Consider the following 23,995-nt stretch of genomic DNA (forward strand, 5'->3'; position numbering starts at 1 on the left):
TTTAAACAGTAGGGTAGCTCGAGATTATTGATGGTTATCTTCTATCAAGAAACAGAAAGGCTGCTTGTAAAAGTTTAAATCTCACATTACAACATAGAAAAAATAACAAACGCATCTGACCTAGCCAAAGACATTATCAGATTTTGAATCTTTGGAGAATTCTACAGCAGTGTCTTCTACAAATGGGCAAGTCTTGTTTTATTACATCCGTGATTTCTCATCAATGTAAGGGATTACTCCCCTAGTCAAACAGAATTTTCAAATAAATCTGATTATACTCTGCTCAAATTGAGACGAGACCCTCATGCCAGGGACAGCATAAACAAATGGAACAGCCCAAATTTGAGAAGTTATGTTTTTCACTTATCCCAAACAAGACAGTAACATCCATCTGACTCAAGCACAGTCTACTCTAATTCTCAGAGCTTGATCACACAAGATTCATTTAGCTCCCAAAACCTGCTTCCTTGATGTAAAGCAGCATTTTTCAACTCAGTTTGGTGTGCCTCAGTAGCAAGGTAGCTTCTTCGGCGGTTTCTGGTAAGTACTTTTCCATACACAAGGTTCCTACCTGTTCCTATTCTTTCCAGAGGATTTTGGCGAAGAAGCTTAGAAATGAGGTCCTGGGCATCTGGAGGCAGTGCATCGTCACCATCTGGCCAGGCAATTTCATCTGAGAAGAAAAAGAGACTTGACATTTTCCACCTACTTCAAGAACAATTTGAATAATCATTCACATTCCTATACCATAGGAAGCAGTGTTCAATACTGCCCCAGAAACACAAATACCTTGAATTCAGCAGCTTGCATACTTAATATAATTCAAGCACTGACATTTTCAAAAATGCATAAAATTCAGCCTCAAATAAAGCTGCTGTCACTCCAAGCAGTGCTTGCAGAGAAAAAAAAGGCATTAAGAACTCTATTAATAAAGTATGAAATGGGACTTCCATGACAATCCATAAACAATGACAGTGACAATACTGCGGCTGTATCTCGTGCCTGCACACTCCAAGCTAGTTATACTTGGAACAGAGCAAACAATTCACAGGTAACCATTTCATGCATCAAATTTAGCTCTTCACTGAAATTTGCTATTCACAAAGCACATTTGCCAAGTCTTAAAAAAATTTACTGTTTCAGAAAGCATTCCCAATAGGAAATGTTTTCTCTGGCATATTCACTGAGAGAACACAAAGCAAGCATTTGTCCAGCTCCAAGTGGGAGACAGGTTTAAAAACCCACAAGACACGAAGGCACCGAGCACAACAGCATCAATGTGTTTTGTTTTAGAATTTCTTTTTTATTTCATTTGTACGACGATTACTAATTGATTGACCTTTGCACCTACAGAAGGAATAACATAAAATCAGAGCAAACTAGACTAGTTGTCAGCTGCTCCTTTCATATTCTATATCCTATAAGTTAAAAGACAGAACAGAAAAACTCCAAAAACTCCAAAATATTCTCCCCCAATCCCATAAGGATAATTATTTGTATGATTCCCCAACCATGCACATCGACRGAAATACCTAGCACGGTGTTTAGCAATTCAAGAATATTCAGCAGGTAGAATCAGCTTGATGCTGCCTTTTCAACATAGAAATACACATATTTTAAAATAAGAATATCATTTTATACTTAGTTTTTCCAGACTAAACTACAGATCCTCAATATATTATAGGTTTTATTTCACAGCACACTTGGAAAGCCCTTCAGAAACAGAAGAAAACTTACCACTGATCACTTGTCCAAACAGTTCTTCAGGTGTGTCACCAAAGAAAGGGACACAGCCAACCAAAAATTCATAGAGAATAACTCCCATGGCCCACCAGTCCACAGGCTTCCCATAGCCCTGCCGCAGGATCACTTCTGGTGCAATGTATTCCGGAGTCCCACAGACCTCAAGAGAAAAGACAGGAAAGTAATGAACCTACAAATTGCCAAGTTCACACAAAAGCTTACTTTTGTCTAGGGCTTTTTTATTATTTTTTTACCTCAGCACTTTAAAAGGAATTTAAGGCTTTATTACTAATAACTTAATGCTGTAAACTCTTTCCACGTAGCAAAAGTCTATACGAGGAACACATTCTTTGCACAGAGATGGTATCACATACAACAAAACGTTCCTAGTGCGGACATGCTGGCTAAGCAGTTCTTTGGTGCATGTACAGTAAAACAGAGGAAAAAGATGCATATTTCATGTGTATAATTGTGTCTGTRTAACAGATTTCTACTGACACAGCTATGGCTATCAGGGTCTGAACTTTCACAAACCTTGCATATCTCTCTTAACAGAATTTAGCTCCACAGATTAGAATCAGCAACAGAGTATGACTTCACTTCAGCATTTACAGCTAYATTCATAGAGGGCTCAAACTTGCGAGGTAGAGCTGGCACAGACAACTGCTAGCACATCATATGGGAAGAACTAGGTTACCTTGGGCTTAGGAGTAACAAAACCCAACAAAATAGTTGTAAATATATATATATATACTGCAAAATGCAAGGACCATGATCTAGCACCTAATGAGCATTCCTGCAACAAAAAAAACAGCATTTTCTGCATGCAAAGGAAGAAGAGAAACCCAAGTGTGCACTGTTTACCACAGAGTGAGTTATGAACTCACTAACATAGCAAAGTTAAAAAAAAAAAATCAGCTGCAATCCTAGGTCTTTTCAGAAGAGAGAAGCATTTTTTATTTCCATTATACAAGGCACTAGTGTGCCTTCACCTAGAATATAGTGTATAGCTCCTCTTAACGATGCTCAGGAAAGATTAACTCAAGCTGAAACAAGTGCATGGAAGAGCTATTTATTCAAAGGAAAATCTTGTTACCTATAAGATCTTAGCTGGTTAAGCCTAGCAAAATGAAGGCTATGGAAGAGATTGACCCTTGGTAAGCATCAAGAGGTTAAAAATCAATGTTTAAGCTGTCAGACAAAATTACAAGAACAAACACACAGTAACTGGCCAAGAACTTAGTAAGGGCCAGAAGGGGGAGACTGTGGAACAACCTTCCAGCAAAATCAGAGTTACATCCCTAAATGAACTACTCTGATTTCTGTTTGCACCTGCACTGCAGCCCAGAACACACCTTAGAAATCCTAACCCAAACTCTGAAGTGCATCACTCCAGAACAAGAAGTTGGTATAAAAAACACAAGGCAATTTTGTGCAGAAATATGAGACCAGAGTCATATCTCCCCTCAACCCTTACACGATGCACAGCACAAGGTCAAGGCAGCGAGGTAGTGTTCTGCAAACTCTGATTCTGGCCCAAGAGGCTACGTTTCTTAAGACCCCAGCCCCGCATCTGAGCCCACTCCATGGATAAAATGTTTCAGCTTACCTGCTTGTCCAGAAATTCCCTGGTGTCTTTCTCAATGTGTCCCTCATAGAGGTTAGTTGTAAGACTCATTAACCCGATTTTAGACAATCCAAAGTCAGTCAGTTTAATGTGACCCATGGAGGTTATCAGGAGACTGGAAGAAAGAGCAAAAGCAAAATAATCTAATATTGTTTCCCAAAAGGAGTTAAAACAAGAAAAAAAAAAAATCACAGGATAACTCTAAGTGCAATCTCAGCACAGTCGATCAAACACCTGGAATCTCCTATGCAACTGAACCTCACAGAGATGCTAAGGCAACCAGAAATCAGACTAACTTCTGCTAAATTTCACCAGAGCARCAACAGGTTTGAGACAACAGCTGAAACACTACTGTTTACTCTCATTTTTCTATGCTTAACTGCTGAAAAGTCTAAATGAAGACAGCAAGATTTTTGCAGGTAGCACCATACATTTTAGCTTCTGCACTTACATCAGAGAGTTTCAACAGCACAGAAGAGGGCAGAAAAGACCCAAGATGCAACCATGTCCAACAGTTCTCAAARCCTTTCATATCTTGTTCTCTGTTTTTCCTTAACTGCATGTGCATCCCATCCTTCTTATACTTATGCATACATAACTTTGAGGTGACCTTCAGAGTAAAGACCGTGTTTTATAAGTGCCCAAAAATTCTTAATCTCCAATACAAGCAGAGCTAGATCTGGTGAAGTCCAGCCTAACCCCCATTTAAATTCTCCTCCGAAGCCTCAAAAAGGTTCTTCCCACCTCCTCTCACTGACAAACCGATTCTGTACCTTTGAAGCAAGAGACTCCCTAAAACCTTCTGCATTCCTGATCCCATCAAAGCTTTCTTCTACTGTCTCTAGTTCCCATGTCCTCTTGCTTACAGAGAAAACCTCTGATGAATTGGGTCTCTCCCCCGAGCTTCTGAAKAGTTAAATACTTACTTATCAGGTTTTAGGTCACGGTGAACAATTCCATAATTGTGTAGGTACTCCAAAGCCAAAACAGTCTCGGCAAAATACATCCTGGCCATATCAACAGGTAGGGCACCRATGTTCTTGAGAAGTGTAGCACAATCACCTCCTAAAATAAAGTTGCAAATACGACACAGTGAAATGGAAAATACTAATTAAGAAGGAAGAGCAGTGGCTTTATGTTTCCTCAACTCCACTACAAACACACTGCATTAGCCACAGGGATTCAAAAACAGAGCATCTCCTTACACAAAATCATGCCCACAGGGTAGAATGACTCATTTCTCCAGCTCAGCCCAAGTAGTCTGTACACGTCCTCCCGACACGGGCTTCATAACCTCCCCACACTCAGGGGGAGGGACATAGCACGAACTGCGATTACCTTACATGAAAACGGAGCATCACAAACACAAAAGACGTTCTTCCCATTTATTATGTTCAGAGTAGTGCAGTGATCAGTATTACACCCAAAATTACACATTTTACAACTCACTTAGAAATGTCATCTTTAATGATGGGAGACACTATGTATACACTACATGCACATCCTTTCTAAGGTCCTTTCACAAGACTGAATTATGACAAACATGCCAGTATTCAATAGRTACCTTCCACATACTCCATAACCATGCACAGATGGCGCTTGGTCTCGAAGGAGCAGAACATGCTGACTACAAAGGGGTTCTCAGCAAAAGTCAAGATATCTCTCTCCACAAAAGCCTGTTGGATCTGRTTTCTCAAAATTAGGTTTTGTTTGTTGATCTTCTTCATGGCAAAACGTTGACGCGTGGTCTTGTGTCGCACCAAGTACACCGCTCTAGAAAAACGCATATCAAGAGCAAAGGATCATTTTCAGTTCACGCTATTTTAAAGAAATCGTAGATGGTAACTGTTTTGGATTGATATTGACAAACCTATTTGTGACTCCATAAAAACCCATCTTAATGCCAAGCTCCTCTAGAAAAGAAGGAACMCCATGATGCTTCTCTTCCAAAAGCTACTCTGATCGGGCCTCTTTGAATTAAGTAGCATTCTCATTGATGTGACTAACAAATGCCATGGTATGTATTTTTMAACATTATAGTCACCACTTAACTAAAACATTGTCCAAAATGCAAGCAACAGGCAAAATTTCTTTCCAACTCCATAACATGGATTTGACATAACACGGTCACCAGGGATTTCCTTCAGTAAAGCATCTCTTRCATTTCTATCACTTGCAGATCATTAGATTCCTGCACATTAATAATACAGTTTGCAAATAAAATTTTCATCCAGTTTGCCTGCCTTATTGAATCAGTACTTGCTTCTTTTTCTCTGGAGCRTATTACATTTACCATGCTATCATGTCTCACAAGCAGCTGACTATGAAATACAACCAGCAAAAAGACAAGATATGAGTTAGAGCAAAACTTCCGCCCCTCTCATTTTTACAGAGATCTGTTTAAAATCATGGTATCTGTCCAGAAATATGACTCAAAAACATACAAAATTTTCTTGTGCAGCAATATGGCTCTTCAATTTGCTCTAATGTGTCTTCACAGACCAAAAGAAATATGCTTACACTCTTTCACATAACTTAAAGAAACAAGTTGCTGTTAACTAACTGCCTGCTTCAACAAAACACTCAAGCACACGCTTTAGTTTTGCTGTTACAGCCTACTGAGAATCACTGCTTTTCAGTTATGGCCTACTGAATATCACTGATAAGGATTTATAAACTGCAAAGAGTCAGGAATTGTCTTTAATATTCTGGATAGAYTTGCAGGAATAGTTAAATTTTTAACTGAGGAACTCCATTCTGGATTCTTCAATAGGTAATAAAAATCTAATGGCATTTTTACTGCATGACTTCTCAAGTAGATCTGCCCATATCTAATTTTAGCATTTATTTTAGTATTTCAAAACTCACAGCCATGTACGTTACATATATGATCTCAATACATGGAAAATCATAAATTTCCTTTAACATTTTTGCTGTTTCAATGAGTAACCAACAGCATTTGCAACTACAGAATTTTACTCTCGCTCATTTAACTCCTGCACAAACACAAATCATAGGACATGCACAATGTCCTGAAAAGCAATAAAAACATGGGTGCAAAATAATTTTCTCACATTCCTGAAGCTACATTTTTCTCTAAGAAATTTCACARTAGACTATGTGACAATACTTCTCTTAGAGATAATGTTCAGAGAAAATGTTTTTGTCATCTCAGGTCAATGTTGCAGAAATAGCTGCAGAAAGAAAAGGTCTGAGGTCACAGCGAGGAAGGACTTCAGCAAACTTTTCTGAGAGCTTTACTGCAGGGCAACCACTTTTTACAGAGGGTCACTGAGCTGGAACGTCAGCTCAGTGCAGYGTGAGGCCTTCACAGCTGGGAAACAGCAATATACAGGTGGTATTGCCTAAAAACCCAGAGAACATTAATGAAATAGCATCTCCCGCAAGACATCATAAGTTTGGAACCTTTGTAAGGCCCAAGCAATATTCATTATGATCTGGATCCAGCAGACAACAGTCATTTCCCTAGCTTTGGTACAGCTCTTCACTACGTAGGATGAYAATAGCATTTTCTTCTAAAGTAGAGTATAAAAAGCATTACCCATAAGCTCCATTACTGATCAGTTTAATATTTTCAAATTCTTCCTCAGATGGAGTTTTCTTTGACTGCACAGAGGCACCGCGGCTCTGCGGAAAGAAAAAAAAAACAAACATAAATCAGGGAGCAGGAATGACTTCATTCTCTATGCAACCTTTTTGTCCTTTTCTTTTTTAAGCAGAATTCACCTAAACACAACTCAATCCTAAATCTCTGGAGTGTTCAGATTTAGGCTAATAATCTGCATCCCTAAGATCCTTGCAGATTCCCTTCCCAAATAATAGCACAGTAAGTCAGTGGACTATAAAATTCAGGCTTTTCCTCAACATTATATTGTAAAAATACCAATCAACTAAAAGTAATAAGGATCTTTGAAACCTGGTGAGTTACGTGACTAGATTTTTCCAACAGTCCATTACTAAAGTCAACTTCCTTCAATTCCCATCACATTTTACATATGTGGATATAAAAATTTTTTAAAAATTGAAATGAATTAAAAAYGATTTTTGCCTGCAACTGTAAAGAAACATCAACAAGAATTAATGATAATGCCTGTTTGCATCTTTAAAGCATTTCACCTCCACAGTACAGCCCAGTTTAATGAGTGCGTACTTTAGTTTTAACATGCACTTTTAAATGTCATATCCTTTTTTTAAAAAAAATAAAATTTTTCTGCATTATAATTAATTCTTTACTGTAGACTATTTCTTTTCAGAGAAAAATGTGCTAGACAGTGTGCATGTATTAGTGCTTTACCTCAACTGAATCATCTGTCTCAGGAGTGTCTGGGCTGTCATAGCTATTCAGCTGGGCCATTTCTGAAAAGAAAGCAGAAAGATTACTACTAATGATCTCAATCAAACACTGTTCTCTTTGTTTATATAAGACAAACAGTATTTTAAGAGGTGCTTGTAGATTATGAAGCACATTTTTCCCATCTGTAAAAAGTCACCCCAATTATACAGTGATAACCTTTAACACCTTGTGAGCTGCAGGCAATATTTTATACAGAGATGAATATAATTAACGGTCGTCTTCTCAGCATGAATTATTCTGGATGGCTTCTTTAATAAGTAAAAGCAGTAACTGCAAGTTTGGAGAAACTGCAAGCTATCTAATGGCAAACCCTATTCCATGTGTACATGTCTGTATATAGCCTGGTGACACCTATGTACTTCAGGAAAAAAAAAAGCATTACATTTCAAATAATCTCCCTCCGTGAAATGCGTCCGATTCTGCAAAATGCTGAGCAGCATCCAACTGTGAGAAAGTCAGTTAGTTTAGGCTGCTCAGCTGTCTTAGGAGATGCTATAAACTTTGCAGAACCAAATCCTACATTAACCACTAGTCTCTGAACAGATACCACTGACATTTCTGGGTGCCCTCCTTACAGAAAGAAAATAAAGCACCTTGACATCTCCACACATTTCTAAAGAAAATTTGACTTTAGTAAGGGGAATTAGTGATAGAAAGGTTCTCTCCCATGACAGGGATCAAAGGAAATTTCCCTTTAATGTCAGATTTCAACAAATGCTATTAAATTGCATTTAGCAATCTTTGGTAGAAATTTTCCCGAAGAGCTCTTTACTTGAAGTCAACTTGTCACTGTCAGTCTAGTAAACACTGCAGAAGTTAAACTAGTCCTATTCAGACTACTAATTTATGGTAAAATTATGCTCTCCTGAGAAAACAAAAAGTACAGATCAACTGCTGAAATATTCTGCAGTTCCCTCCAGCCTCTGTCACGCTTCCTATTGCTGCTGAGCGAGCCATGCCTCGGGCCAGAGTTTGTGCTCAGAAAACTTGTCAGCGGAAAGAGAATCAACAAGCAAAACACAAGGAGAACTATTAACTCACAAACTCCAACGTTAAGATCTTCTGGGGCTCTATACATTTAGAGTAGATTCACTTTACTACAGGCACCTAGTGGAAAAGCCGCCAGCTTCTTCTAAGACATTACTTATACAGTACCTGAAAAAGCACTGTCATTTCACAGACTGTATAAAAATCCAATGTAATTGGCAGAAGGTAAATTTTTATGGTCTTTTTAAAAAATGTATCAAATGCTTAAGTGTAATATCCAACATTTCTAAAAATTCTAAAACCTAAAATAAACTATCTTCACCATAAAATTAGCACTGCTGTGAACATAACCTTGGTTAATTATTTAGTTAAATAACTTCTAGGACCAGAAATACAAGCTTTTGCATCCAAGTGAACTCCTACTTGATTTCAAGTATATAGTTTGTCTACTTTAGGAAACCACATGTGCATGTGCGCACACTCCATGGAAAGTCACAACAAATACCCTTTTCCCAGAAAGGATAATAAAGYGGGATGACAGAATCCTTTCCAACCAGCACAGGAGACACCACAGCATGCAAGCAGTGGCTGATCAGAAATACAACACACAAATTTAGTTTGACCCCTCCAGCACTACAGAAAAACAATTAAAATGTAAAGCCATTTACTAACAYTTTTTCAGCTGTAATACAAGGAGACATTATTAATCTCCCAAATAAAGAATTGTAACTGTTGATGTACGATTCTTATGCTAGTAACACTCCTTTGAGACATACAGCTGGAAAGGGTAGTTTAGAATTGGACAGCAAACAGGAAAATAAGGGAAAAAAAGCAACAAAATCAATCCAATAAAACAAAAGTCCATTTTAGCTACGAAGTGACCAAGGGTTAGTATCTGGAGATTTGATTATCCTGTTAGTAGTTTGGAGAGTATAAAAAGAAGAGTTCTCACCCTCCAGGGGATCCCTGGTAAGTCCCAGCTGGCTGATAATGTAACGAGGAATGTCACATTTAATCCCTTGCCCTTCCTTGGCATGGCCTTCTGCAGCTTCCAACAAGTGGTAAAACTCTTCAGGATCAAACTCCTAGAGCAAGACAGTGAGAAAGGCAGAGAGAGGTRAATAATTCAGTTCCACAATTACAAATGGATTAACTCCCATGTAGCAGAGAAAGAGCATAGGTTGAGTCACCTGGATTCACCAGAAACAAGTCCATTCTGGGTTTGGTAGAGAGGCAAAACATTTGCAGTTACAAGAAGCAAGCCAACGCATTACATTCACTAGGGAAAAGTGAAGCTCTGTTTTACACATTTACAGATTGCCAGATGTCTACTGGCTTAGACCTGCCATTCAAACAGCACATGGATTGCAGGGACTTTTTATAAACCAAAATCAGACTACCAGGTTAATACAGTCATAAGGATGCAAGCTTTTACCTGGACTCACATCCTAATTTTGTCACACTTAATATGCCAATAACAGGTCTGTGTTGAGGAGTAAGGTGCCTCCTTCTGCCACCTCTTTCCAACAGCTGAGTTAAGCAAAGATGAACCTTTCCTGCTTTCAAATATCAGTTCTGATCAAATCTTATACCGTCCCACCCAATTCTGTAACCAATCTCAACCTCAGTAGGTTTTTATACATATCAAAAAGAAAGTCTTCTCTGTTGATGAAATACTGGCAGGGGTGTGGGCAAGGGTGGCTCATCTACTCAGCTCACATTTGAAGTACTGAATCCCTACGGAAAGCAACGTGTATAATCAGGTGCGATCTCTTTTATCAGACCAACAGATCTAGTTGGAAATAAAAGACCAGCTTTGGGGTGCAGAAGCCCTGCTGCTCAGAAGCAAGTTCACGAATGCACTTCTCACTGCTGGTAGAGGATGAGGTTTGAAGAGGGCAGTTGCAGTTTTGTCAAGACTCTTCAAACACTTTTCAGTGAAATGGGAGAAGAGGGGAGGAGTTACAGCAGTGAAGGATAGCAGAAAAAGAACTGACTTGAAAATGCTCAGCAATTTAAGAGAAAAGAGAGCACAAAATTGCAAGTAAGAGAAACATTAGCGAATATGACATGTAAGGGTATTTGAGCTGTTAGAAAAAGGGAGAAAAGATGTTCTTTCTTGGTTGCACTAAATGGCTTGTATGGTCAAAGACAGCAATGATTCAAAACACAACATTCCCTTCCAGTTTGTCTGGAAGAAGATTTATCAACTACCTCAGTAAGTACCTGAGCAGGAACCATACTGAAAAGAACCAGTACCATGGTACAACTGTAGGACATTTATTGGTGGGCAAAGGACAGAAGAAAAACATCTGGTGACAAAAATTTAAACATATATTAAAAAAAAAGAATCAAGAAATTAAATACATTTAACTTTTGCCTTCTTTTTGGCAGGTTTACTTAATTCTCTGAATACAGTTGTACCTAAATGAAGAATAATAGTCCTTACAAAGGAAACGAAAGTCCTGTGGAAAAGAAACCTGAGAGAAGAATAAACTACATATATTTACAATCTAAAAGCAAACAGTGAAGTTAAAGGTTAATTGCAAAAAAATACATGTTACAAAATAAAAATGAAATGCAATTCCCAAGCTATTTAAATGGTAGACTATCTATTGCTATAGATCTTGCTCCTTTATGAGACAAAAGGAACATTAATACTTAAGTCTTCATGTCAGCAGAATAAAATAAACAAATAAAGAAATACAAAAAAATTGCTAGAAAGATAATACAGCTTAAAAAGAAAGACTTAAAGAAAGACTAACTAAAACAGATGCAGATACTGCTTTTAGACTTTGGGATCTAGCCACTTCATTTTCAAGGTTGTCACTCCATGCTTTAGAGCTCATTACTCAAATCTCAATGACTTCTCTGCTTCCACCTGCTCCCACACACTCTGTAGAACAGCAGGTGCAGGAGACAGTGCAAGAACCCAGAGATCTCCTGATCTGCAGCTTAAGAGCCGGTTTGAGTTTGGAACTGCTTCCAACTATAGAAATGGGCTCACAAAACCTGCCAGTTTTATGCCTTCCTAGATGATGTGTTATGAACAGAGCACGCACAAGCATAAATGGCAGTCGTAAGCACAGCAAATACAGTAAGTTTTAATTTATGTGCTTTCTTTATTGTCTTCACTCCCAGAAACATTTTAAAGGTATGCTTGAAGATAACTGGAATCACAGAACTCATCTAAATCACAAAAACGGCTTTCAAAGCCAAAGAATTCCCAATCTGGATGAAGCTGTGTCCAGAATTTTCCGTGTAATCTAGTGGAGACTTCTTGAAGTGTAGGCATCGACCTTGCTAGCTCTGTGACCTACTTCATCACTGCAAGTGGTCTTCCTCACACCAAAGTGTTCACACAGCAAAGCAAGCCACCTGAGGTTGCAGCTGTTTTCTAAAACTAATGTCATTTGAAAGGTTGGATCATTCTTGTCTACCTTATCAAAGAAAGCTCTGCAACATTCATTTATCTTCTGGTGATTCCAGTGATTACAAAGTCACCCCCTGGATATGCTAGCTTCAACACATTCCAGTCATTAACCGTATCTACATCTATATCCAGCCAAAATTTCCTAGTTCAGCCACTTCTCTAATGCCTCAGTCAGATGCAATTTCCTTCTTATTTTTATGTTCAGAAAGGTCCATTATGTCATGTGCTTGGATCTCTCAAATAATATAGGCCAGGGAATTTCATCTTGTTGTTCCTAAAAAGTCAATGTGCAACTAAGCCTCGCTTCCAAAAAGGTGAATACCTTAGATGCAAGGATTTACAAGAGAAAAAAATGTCTACTTCATGGAAGCATTTTGCTATCACTATCAAAAATAAGCCAATTTTTTAATATGAATGAATCTACTTTCCATCCTTATGTTTCTGTCTGGTACCTGGATATATTTACAAAGCATGGGCAATCATGTCTTTACCTTCCTTCTGACAATGATAAATAGATGGAAGCTTCTTAAGGTTCCACTGTAAGTCGGTGGCAGCTCCAGCCCTCGAACAATTTTTCTGACTCATCTGCACTCTCCAATCTTTCCACATCATTTTGAGGTGCAGTCACAAAAGTGGCCACCATAATCAATTGCCATAGAACGCTGTATACAACACAGATCTAATCACCTTTTTCCCAATATATTCAAGAATTATACTAACCTTCTTGCCACATCTTCACAGTGGGAATGCATATTCATGCTGCTTGTCTACTATACCTAACAAAATATTCTCAGAGTTGCAAGTTTTCAGGATAGTGTTCTATTTCACTGAGATGGCCTGARCATTTTTCACCACCTCCTAGAACTAAATACAAAAATACTTTCTTATTAGCCCAAGTAAGTTGTTGAAAAGCATGATGAGACCTCATTTTTCATATATATTAATTGCATTGAATAGGATTTCTCTGCCAGGCTAACAAACCTGCTCGGGTCTCTCACTGTCCTCTCTCTGTTTTCACAGTTAGAAAATCTGTCATCAGGTTTTTCTGGAATTGCTGTCTACAGTAAGAGTTTCAGTGTGAGAGCCCAAATATCATTTATATCGTGGAAAGGAACTTTTTCTTGGTGATAACTCATCCTTAGCAAAGCTCTTTAGGCATCTCAGGCAGACCATATATTTATACACTGTATCTTCACTGTACCTGTTGACAACACGAGGAAAATCAGGTGACATCAAGTTGCATGAAATGATGTCAGCACATACATTTGGCCCCTCCCCCTTAATTTTAGCATTTATATTAAAATTGTATTTACTACTACTGCAGCTGGCATCCCATTAAAAAGATACCTCTATATTACTGTAGAAGACTCAAATTACTCCCTTTTTTAATACTTATTTATTTTTCATCAATGTTTTCATCAGAATTTAAACTTTCTCTCAAAAGTGTGTCCCTTACCTCCTCAAACACACATCACACCATACCCTTTAGATCACACTCACGCTCTCCCGAGGACCAAACTTACCAGGCACTCAAGTAGCCGAGCTGGTCGTGCAATGATAATCATCAGCTTTTTCACAAGTTGGGTAACAAAAGCAACCTCTGAGCTCTCGGATCGCTCGTGGGCCTACAGAGAGCAAAACAGCACGTTACGGTCCTAACAGCAAACTCTTCGTTTCTACACATCAAATGCTGAATGCACAGCAATCGCCCGCTCAGTAACCGTAATTCAGCAGCAAAGGCATGACCAAGTCCAGCCAGGCAATGAGCTCAGCTCAGTCAAGGATGCCACATTGCATATAGCATTTCCATTACAACTGACTGCCTTTATCAAGCAAGAGCTATTCCAAAGCCTCTATTTGCATTACGTTGCTTATCAGTTTTATTAGATGTGATTTTATTTTATTTTTAAAAAATTAAAATAGAAATATTGATTTTTTCAATTTGACCTTTCCATGATGCTGAACTCTAGATAATTACCAATATCTACACRTTTCTCAACTTTACTTTTAGGTAGAATTTGAACAATTTATGTTCATCATCTTGAAAAAGCTAGCCTCTTGATTTTCATTCCATAAATCCTGTCAAGCAACTACTGCACTGTAGTGTACGCTATGTTGTACCAAACACACAAGCAAATCCACAGTATACAGAAACATAATTCAGAGAATTTATTCTTGCCCACACCTATTCTTTCATATTATTGGATTTCAGTATAAACTCAAGGCTTAGTTTCAAGGTGTGTGTGTGTGGAGGGGGATTTTTATAACAATAAATACATTAAAACCTAATAATGTAAAACACAAAGACAAATTTGAAAAATTAAAAAATTACTTTCTTTTCTTTTGCACTCAGAGATACAATGGTTACATCATGAGCCCTAAAGCACAAGTAAATAGTGTTTCATTGCAGGTTGRTAAAAGATGGTTCCAGTAAAGTGAAAAACTGAAACCAACTACAGTCAATTTTCACAAAGATCTAAAAATCAGGCTTTAGCACAGCCACAGATATAAAGTCCAAAAGCACCTCAATGACAAGCTTCACCACCAAGCTTTTCAGTGGCTTCTAGGAACGATATTTAACCAACAAGGATGCAAGCAGCTTGAAACAAAAAGGTTCATTTAGCGTTGTTCGTTAGCAACAAAAGACATATATGGTTGAGAAGTCAAAACACCGATAGTCACTTAAACGAACAATAAAAACACAAGGAAACACAAATTCTGAGCTAGAAAAAAGCATTTTTTAAACAATATATCCCTGATGTCTTTTTAACTAAACAAGAGAAGCAAAGAGTTCATCACTTCTCATTTTGACAAAAGGTCTGAATAAGAAATATGCTATCTGTGTAATTCAGCATTGATAAGCTACAGCTAGATTTTAACCTTGAAAAAAACTACATAACTGCTAATCTAAAAGCAAGATCAGAGATGCTTCCTGGTTTTAGCCATACAATTTTGAAAGCATTGAAATAACAAGTTGCAATTTTTTGCTAACTAAAAGACATTTTCTAATTAAAGGAAAAAAATATAATGAAGACTAGTATTTGCTCCTAAYGCATTACCCAAATTTATGAGATAAAATATGAATTCTAGAAAGAAATTAATGGTTTCATATTTGAAGAGYCACCCGAGATCACCAGAGGTTAGGTGAGCTGGAATGAATAAATTACACATTAACATTCAAATATGAGCCACGCAMTTGAAAAGTCCTTTCTTACTCTCCTACATAAGTTATAATATGCAAAAAGTACTAATTCATCTTTTTCCTTCAATTTATAAGTGTCAAAGCCAACTTATCCTTTTAAATCAAGTCYTTTTTTCCTCCCTTTCTCATTTAAGCAAAATAATATAAAAAYGTAACTGATTTAATCAGATGTCTGTCTGAAAAAATGAAAAGCTGCCAAATGATAAAGAAAAAAGGGGGGGGGGAACAGAGCAGAGTACAGGATTACAAAAACCAAACACAACTTGTAACAGCCACTCAGCCAGCATCTCCGCGCAGCGCTGCTGCTCCAAGAGCCCCAGGAGAGCCGCCTCGTCCCGCCGGCCTCTCTCGCAGGACAGCCCGGACATCTCCGCGCACGTCTCCTCTGCAACCGACCGCGGCGGCCCCAGACCCGGGCAAACAGAGCCGAGCGCTGCCTGCCGCTCCCGGGAGCCGCSGCGCGCCACGTGCCGCCTACTCGGCCGCCGCTGGCGACGGGACGCCCGCCGGAAGGGTGCCGGGGTCACGCTGGGGCGTCCCCCGCGGGCGTCCCYGGCGCGGAGGCGCGAGAACCCCTCGGGCGCGAGGACCCCGCCGCCGCTCCGAGCCCTCCCAGCCGCCCAGGTGCTACGGGAGGCAGCAGCCAGTGATTTACCAGCCGATTCCCCCAGCTGAAAGCCCCATCCGTCACCAAGTGTAGCTACTGGGGCATGAAATTAAAATCACTGTCCTCCCCTGGGGTTCAGCAGGGCCAATAACCGGGATATGCAAGTCACAGCGCTGCAATTGAGCTAATACACCGATGGAAACCAAAACACGAGAACCGCGAGGCCAAGCACCAATAAATTTACACTTAGGCTCATGTTAAGAAAGCAACTGCAATCARAATATCAATTTTCCGAAGCGCAGCATCAGGCAACACAGTATGAGACTAACACCTTCCCCTTTCTCTTTTTTTCTATGTACAGGTACACCTGTAATCATTCATTTCCCTACCTCCAGGGAASCTGCGACAAAGCCACTGAATCTCTTTTGACTAGATATACCTTGTCTTTGTCATTCAGTCAATGCAACCACATAATCTTAAGTATTCAATAAATTCAACCAAGTAATCACCAGACTAAAATCTCATTTTTTCTCCTAGGAACTCTAGCTCCTATCCCATCCCCACAGTAAAAGAATCAACTGTCATATGTTCTTTATAGAAGTACTTTAATTTATTTTTCAATATTTCTATTTTAAAAGTAAATTGTAACATTCAAGTCCATCTTTTTCAAAATAAAGAGAATCTATTAAATTCATTTGTACTTCAGGATCATTTCAATGATGCAATAAGCAGTAAGTTCTTCTGGCTAAAAACCAATACTTTATGGTCACATACAAGAGAAATGATCTTGTTTGCCCTAATTAATGAGGTTTTTTAGTATTTAAAAACTTTAAAAAGCTTTCTGGCCCAGTATATTTAAATAGTTCATTATTTACATAACCAATTGCTCTGTTTTATGGAGACATGTTCACAACATAAACTAGCTTTAATTTGCAGCGTATTAAATTGAGTTTTCTTTCTATGGTTTGAAATGACTGTGTGAGTTTAGCTTGTTACCAAATGTTAGAATGAACATGTTAAAGAAAGGAACTTCAATARAGTCAATTCTTATATAGGAAAGCTATATGAAAATCTGCATATACTTCCCTTCCCACCAGTTACTGCCCTGCTGCTACTCWTTTCCTTATTCACCAAAAAAATCACCTGCCCAATGCTTCCACACCTTATAAAACAAASTTGTGTTTCAGGTTAGTCCCCAGAAATAATTATTATTGCCAATTTCTACATGTTTAATCTGAAATATCCCATTATTTCCTTTTAAAATGCAGCATAAAGGGGAAACACAAATTGGCAAGCAAGGGAAAAAAAAGCCTTTAAATAACAGAATAGAAAAGGGAAGACAAAGAACTATGATAGGAAAGAGAAAAAACAAATGAAAAAGATGTGGAAAGAAGTCTTTGGCATTCCTACATTGTCTTTAATTTCTTTGTCCTTGTCCTTCCCACCCCYTTCTGCCTCCCTTGTCTAAGTTTTCCTTTTAGTTGTCTCTAGTGCACCTTGCTTCCTAGAGAAAGATCAATTAAAATTAAGAATYGACCCCTCTCCCACTCTGACACTGCAGGAGATGTGAAGGAAAAAGGGTCAAAGCAACTCCTGAATGTCAATTACTGAGCAAGCACAGAGATSATCGCTGCACCTTATCTAGTACCAGCTCCATGTCATCCTTCCCTAGGCTCAGAAGCACAATGAACGTAAAAGGAAAGAGAAAAGGATATGTAAGCAAGTGCATTTTGAGGGCTTTTTTTTCTGAGGGAAGGGGAAAAAGAAAAGGAAATGGGATTTTGTTTTGTATTTTGAGGGATTTGTTTTGTCTTTTTTTAAATCAAAACATCATTGCTTTGCTACTTTTTGGATATCCAAAACGCGCTGTTGAAATGCATCCACAGGGGTTACCGATATGTCATAGGCAGACCTCCAGAAAAGCCTCCCAAAGATATTCCCTACCTCATTGTAGTCCTCATCCAGGGAGAACACCACAAAAATAAAAATTAGTCATGGGCATAGTAAATATAAAAAAATKTATGTCTATACTCATATAAATGGTGTAGCCAAAGATTTTAGCTGATACAAGGGAAGATTCAGAGGGTTTTTAAAAATCTTTTAACTACAGCAATAATATATTAATATTAATATTTATAATCATTTGCCATTTTCTAATGGCTGGATGGAAAGGCAAAGGTATACAAAGTGGTGCAATTCACACCAGTGGGTTGGCAAACCAATCAATGACRTAAACATATAGATTAAAATATATTAAAAACCACCAAGAAGAATTCCAGGTATTCTGTTTCTAAGTCTCTCAGTAATATTTGAAATCTGAGATCATGATCTTTAGAAACACTATTTTCAGCTTGTTATCTCCTTCAACCAAAGCCAAGGATTAGAAAGATGTTCCTAAACCAAGGTCTGGACCCAACAACAAGTAGGACTCTCCACCGACTCTTCACAGCAGCTACAACATATTCCAGCAATACAGCATCCTATTTTCACTTATATTTGTTCTTGATCAAACTGCATTGACTTWCAGAATAGTACAGCAGACACTTGCACAGAATTAAGGAACACTAAATTCTAAGGGATTTTTTGAATTTAATATTATTTTCATTTTAAAGGAAGAGAGTGATTTTTAATGAGCAGTTCAAGCATAYTGAGCATGCATTAAAGTTGTGCCCTCTTGTGTATTTTCATATGCTTTGAACACCACAAAACACATCGAAGTACTAAAAAAACCACAACTGAATTAAGTTCAGCTCAAGAAAATCTTTTATGAAAAATTTATAGCAACACTATAAACCATGGTGTTTTCACTCCTTGAAGGCACTATTGTAATTAATAAGTCATTCAGAGTCTTGAAGTACATGAAAGAAGGTTCAGTAATTTCCTTCATCTGAATGAACCCAATTTTCCTAAGTGGTACAGACTGCCTTTGAGTTACTCATATGCATATTTGACTTTTGTACAAACAAAGTACACAGGTGAAGTGACTTGCTCAAATCCGCCCATGGTAGATCAACAGCAGACAGGAACAACTCAGGTCTCTTGACACCACCACCCACTGCCCTTCCCCTGAAGTCTGTGCTAAAATCAAAGCTGTGGTTTTGTTTAAAGTTTCAATCAAAATAATATATTCTAATTTCCAGGGAGCACTTACATCCTGGAGAAGTTTCTCCAAGTTTTCCTGCAGCTCGTAAAAGTATCGAGAAGTAATAAGACCTTCACGTGATTTATCTAGACAGTCTCTGGCCAGTTCAATAACTTGGTGATGAATGAAACTTAGGACCCCATCTGCTAATTGCAGCACATTCTCAGGAGCGTTAGAGGCAATGAACTCAGCCAGTCGTTCCTCCATCTGTGCCGTGGCCTATGAAGAAGGAATAAACAGGTTACTTTTTAAATATTCCTCTYCTGGAACTTAAAACACCAACAGGCAGGGGGCTTAAGTAACATATTTTAAATATCAAAATGCACTAGTTTGAAAGAAAACGTTCCAAAACATAATTATAATGTTTTATTTAGAAAAAGAAAAAGTATGCCATAGGAAAAAGCTACGTTCACAAGATCCAGTGACAAGAATAAATCAGAAAACACCTGTTGAAAATGCAAGTGACCATAAAAATATCCTGGCTCTGAATTTGTATTCTTATCCTGGAGACTCAGGGAAGGACATAAGGCATTAAGCAATTTTCAGAACTYCAAGGCAAGATCATGAAACTTGAAAACCACTGCTAACGCTCTAAGCAATAGACATGGCACTTCTATTGCTGTTAGCCCTGATATCCTGTCATCAGAAAGTTATATTTTTGCTATTGGCAAAACAGATAGGAATGGCAGGCACTTTGGCTATATCAACAACTCTAGGATACACAGTCTTCTCACACCCATTTCAGTGAGATGTTAACCTTCAAAGCTTGAGTCCAMAGATTTCAAAATTGAACTTTTTGAAAACCTATTTTTACTGTAGATCACTTCAGCATCAAWATCATTTCCTTTTCTGAAAGCCTAAATCTATCTTCATTGCTTCCATGGTACCAAAAGTCCTGGTAGCATACCTTGCTTTTGCCAAAACCCTCCAGTATAATTTGGAATGACTTTAAAAGAGAACTTTGTGCTTCCAATATGAAAATGTAAAACCTACCAACACCAAAAAGTTTGGATCAGTATAAAGCAAATTCAATGCACTTATACAAGGAACACTAGGTGGATGTTATTCAATGTATTTTTAAATTGCTGTCTGAAAAAGCTTTGTAAATTATATGAAGTTTAGCCTCTTAAAGTATGTACGAAACTAAGCAAATTATCCTTTTTCCAACCTTGATCTGCTTCAGAATTTGAAGCAAAGTCAGGGATTACTGCAGAATATATGGAGACTCTGGCCTAAAACAATAACATTTACATTGAGCAGCCAGAGCATGGTTCTTGTTCTCATTCCTACGCACATTTGGCATGCCAATAAAAGTCTTGAGGAATTTAATAAATATGAAATACATACACAAATACACTAAGCTTTTCACACACTTCTATCTGATTCTCTCTACACAGTCAATCTATTTTTTCTACTGCAAAATTAACATCTGAAGCAGAGAGGACAACTTCAAACTCTCGGCAAAYTACACTGTTTGGAAATCGGAGGCAAGATATGGGATCCTTCCCCAATAGGTATTAMAAATTAACTCTTGAGTTCTGCCCCAAGTTCATTGACCGCATTATTAAAAAAGTGATTCCTTACCTTTGGAAACCTTTCTTTGTACACATGATTCATCATTATTATTTCACTGTCAAAGGAAACTGGGGAGCGACCCGGGCTAAAGAAGAAAAGAAAATACATTATCATGTGACAGCTTTCACATCAAAATTCTCAAAAATCTAGCGCTGGTCACAATGCTGCCGCATTGATGGCAGCTCCTCCAAGGCTCTGGCTTAAGTAATGGCCTTAAAAACCCGAGCAAGAAGAGAGAGTTTATAGCCTTCCAAAAGTCACAGTTAACTCACTAGAAAACTGGTAACACTGCCATCCTCCCACGAATTCAGGCAAAGAACTCAAGTGTCTTCAGTGAATGCAAGACCCACCATACCAACATGTTAAAAGCATTACATTTATGGTATGTTATTTCCTATATGTTTTCCTAYTGCCCTCCAGGGTGGTGGCAGGAGACATGCACAGGAAGAAGTCRATAGTATCGCTAGAGTCCACAGGGCCAAAGAGCAGCAGAGTAAAACGAAATATGGAACGTGAGGTGACTTGCTTTCCTTTGTCTGAGAAGCACTACACTACAGTAGGGAAGCATGGATAGTGTTATTCAACTAAAAATTATATGTGTGTGTGTATATATATATATATATATATATATATGTATATACATATATATATATATACACACCACAAGCAATAGGAACAGAATACTTCTCTGGACTATAACATGAACGCATATGCACGGCTGCACGCTGAAAAACACTAAATCTTGAGAAGCTGCATTTATATTACSATCTGGGTAATTTTAAAGGAAGACTTGCATGTAATTGCATCACATCTGATGGCATGCAATGCTCTGACTCATCCCGTCACAGAGGACAGCCTGAGMGAGGTAATGCAGAAAATCCCGAGCGACATAATCACTTATGGCATCCCATTTTTCTGGTTATATTGTTTTCATATTCAAGACAAGTAAGGGCTTCAATTATGTGATATACTACATGATTATTATCTTTATGATGTTAAGAGTACTACATATTGCTAAAAATATTTTCTCTATGTCAAAATATGTAATTTTATCTTGAATCAATTCAGACATGTTTGAAAACTTTCTTGGGAAGGATGAAATGAATCTCTTTGAATGGAATAAATACATTTTAAACTCTGATTGCATTAGAGCTACTATGTGCTTCTAACCTATTTAAAGGAAAAATGTTCTTTGAGGAACGTATATTTACAATTCATAAAAAATYTAACTCACTGGCTTACAGAGGATAGCAATAATCATCTCTTTTCATGCAAGGTGCTGGAATTCCATGGATAATGCTGTGTCCTGTTTTTATTAAGGTTTATCCCTCAGCTTAAGAATCATAAAACGCACTTCAGACTGTATCTCTTATTGAGCTCTTACAATAAAGGGGAAAATAAACTGATTTTGATGTTCAGCAGTTATTCATACCAAGCCAAAACACGTTTGCATTAATATTTTTTTTGTTGTTATGAGAATATATTCATTACCATGGCAGATAGCTACTTTTATCAAGGAAATTTTTCCTAATAAGGTAACCTACATTTATATTCATATGTAATGTACGAGAGAAAATAAAAATAAGGGCAAGAATATTTAAATATAAAGAGCTATTGATACCATTAAGGTGTTAGAGAAAACTAAATTCCCCATTTAGAGGCAAGCATCCCCACCTAGCCTGCTATGTTTATCCCTCTTTCCTTAAGACCATACACACTGACACAGACACATGGCATTTGTTTACTGATAGTTCATCTGGAGCTGAAGAATTTGGAATAGAGTTATTGAAGAATTTACTTTTCTGTAATGAATTACTTCCTTGTATGAATTAAGTGAGGTATAAATTACAAAGATATATGAACTCCTTGGTACTGACTCCAGAAATACATAGGCACACACCCCCTTCTTTTTAACACTAAAGTAGCCTGCCTAAAATTTCTGCATGCTTGAGTATTTGCTGTCTTAGGGCTATAACGAAACGTGGGCTTGCCCCTCGCTGCCAGACTCTGCATTCACGTGAATGCAGGGAGCGCAGCGCCCTGCCATAACCAGGCTGCTCGGGCTGCCCTGCCAGCACATCCTGTGGTTCCCGGAGAGCGGCCACAGTGATTTTTTTTTTCTTATTTTCTTTGTACAAAAGTCTACTAATTAGCAAGCAAATAAACGCTTCTAATAATTTAGCTTTCTTAGGCATTGGCTGTTTTTTCACTCATCTTTAAAATTGATTAATGGCTCTTTTTACCACCTGTAATAACAGAGCATTCAAACAACTCGGGATAAAACCTGGGATCAAGGTTCATATTGTCATTCTAAATAAAATTCTCCCAATTTAACACGTTAAATTAAATGTCTAGCTGACTACAGCAAGACTGTAACATAATACACTGCACCATAATCTTTTATGTTGAGCTTCAGCTTGGGAAACTACAGAAGTAGTTATATGGATAACTGCCTAACTAACCACAGGCTAGCTGCCAGACACTACTGGTTATYTGATAACACCGTTGAGAAAAAAAGAGCCAGGACTGGGCAGACAACTGGATGCCACTTCGGGACAATGTAAGGGAGTTTAAAAATAAGAAAAAAAGGAGTTCCAATGTATTTTATTGGCATGACAGCTTTTTAAAATGCAAAAACTTTACACAGCCATATAACAAATAATTCCACACACTGTGCTGAAACAGTCTAACACAGCGAGCTTCACAAAGGAACACGTTATTCTCCGTAAGACCGAGGACACACGCTGTGCACCTGCGTAACATTTCAAGACAAAAAGCAGGTTTCTACTGTCTTTTTTTGGGTGCAGATGGGTAGGTCAAAGACACGACTACTGGCAGTGAGTTTTTCATTTCAGCAGTGCAGACATTAGAAGAATAGGATCTGTCCCCTTAAGCTTAACAGTGAAATGAAAAAATAACCTCTCCTCCTTCTTCGTCCTCACCCTCTCTTCACTTTATGAAATTAGGCGGCAGCAGACCCTCAGTGACACGTCTCCCTCAGAAAGATTTCTAGATTTCAATCTGTCAAAAACTCACGCAYGAGGCTTTGTCACTGAGCACCTTGAAAAGTCATTTCTGAATTTGCAATAGTGTGAATCTCTTTATATATTTTTTTATATCTGCAGTTGGCTTTGTACAGCTGAATTGTTTCCCACAAGCCTTTCCTTACACTGGGGGTGACTTTCTTACGAGTGTGAATGAGGATTTTATATACAGCTGAGAGAATATTAAGGGAAAAGGATGTATTTCAATCAAAACCGCTTTGAAAACAAGGACTAATTAGATTTTTCTACAGACTTAACAC

General features: G+C 38.0%; 1 protein-coding gene across 13 annotated transcripts in view; it reads right to left on the reverse strand.

Moving 5' to 3' along the window:
- The window catches only part of MAST2 (microtubule associated serine/threonine kinase 2), a 194,870-nt gene that overhangs the window by 17,956 nt on the left and 152,919 nt on the right, over positions 1-23,995 (reverse strand). For 10 of the 13 annotated variants that reach the window (XM_085308114.1, XM_085308109.1, XM_085308112.1 and 7 more), the window contains 11 exons: positions 20,701-20,776; positions 19,126-19,335; positions 13,689-13,790; positions 9,685-9,817; positions 7,686-7,747; positions 6,933-7,018; positions 4,935-5,143; positions 4,297-4,435; positions 3,353-3,485; positions 1,738-1,903; positions 572-673 (listed from right to left, as the gene is read on the reverse strand). In XM_085308114.1, the coding sequence (XP_085164240.1) occupies positions 572-673; positions 1,738-1,903; positions 3,353-3,485; positions 4,297-4,435; positions 4,935-5,143; positions 6,933-7,018; positions 7,686-7,747; positions 9,685-9,817; positions 13,689-13,790; positions 19,126-19,335; positions 20,701-20,776 (1,418 nt within the window). The remainder of the gene's footprint in view (positions 1-571; positions 674-1,737; positions 1,904-3,352; positions 3,486-4,296; positions 4,436-4,934; positions 5,144-6,932; positions 7,019-7,685; positions 7,748-9,684; positions 9,818-13,688; positions 13,791-19,125; positions 19,336-20,700; positions 20,777-23,995) is intronic. The other 3 variants (XM_085308119.1, XM_085308120.1, XM_085308121.1) reach the window with 1 other exon arrangement.

Source organism: Rhea americana, unplaced genomic scaffold, assembly GCF_003343005.1.
Source record: "Rhea americana isolate MKP2758 unplaced genomic scaffold, rheAme1 scaffold_27, whole genome shotgun sequence".
NCBI classification, from domain to species: domain Eukaryota; kingdom Metazoa; phylum Chordata; class Aves; order Rheiformes; family Rheidae; genus Rhea; species Rhea americana.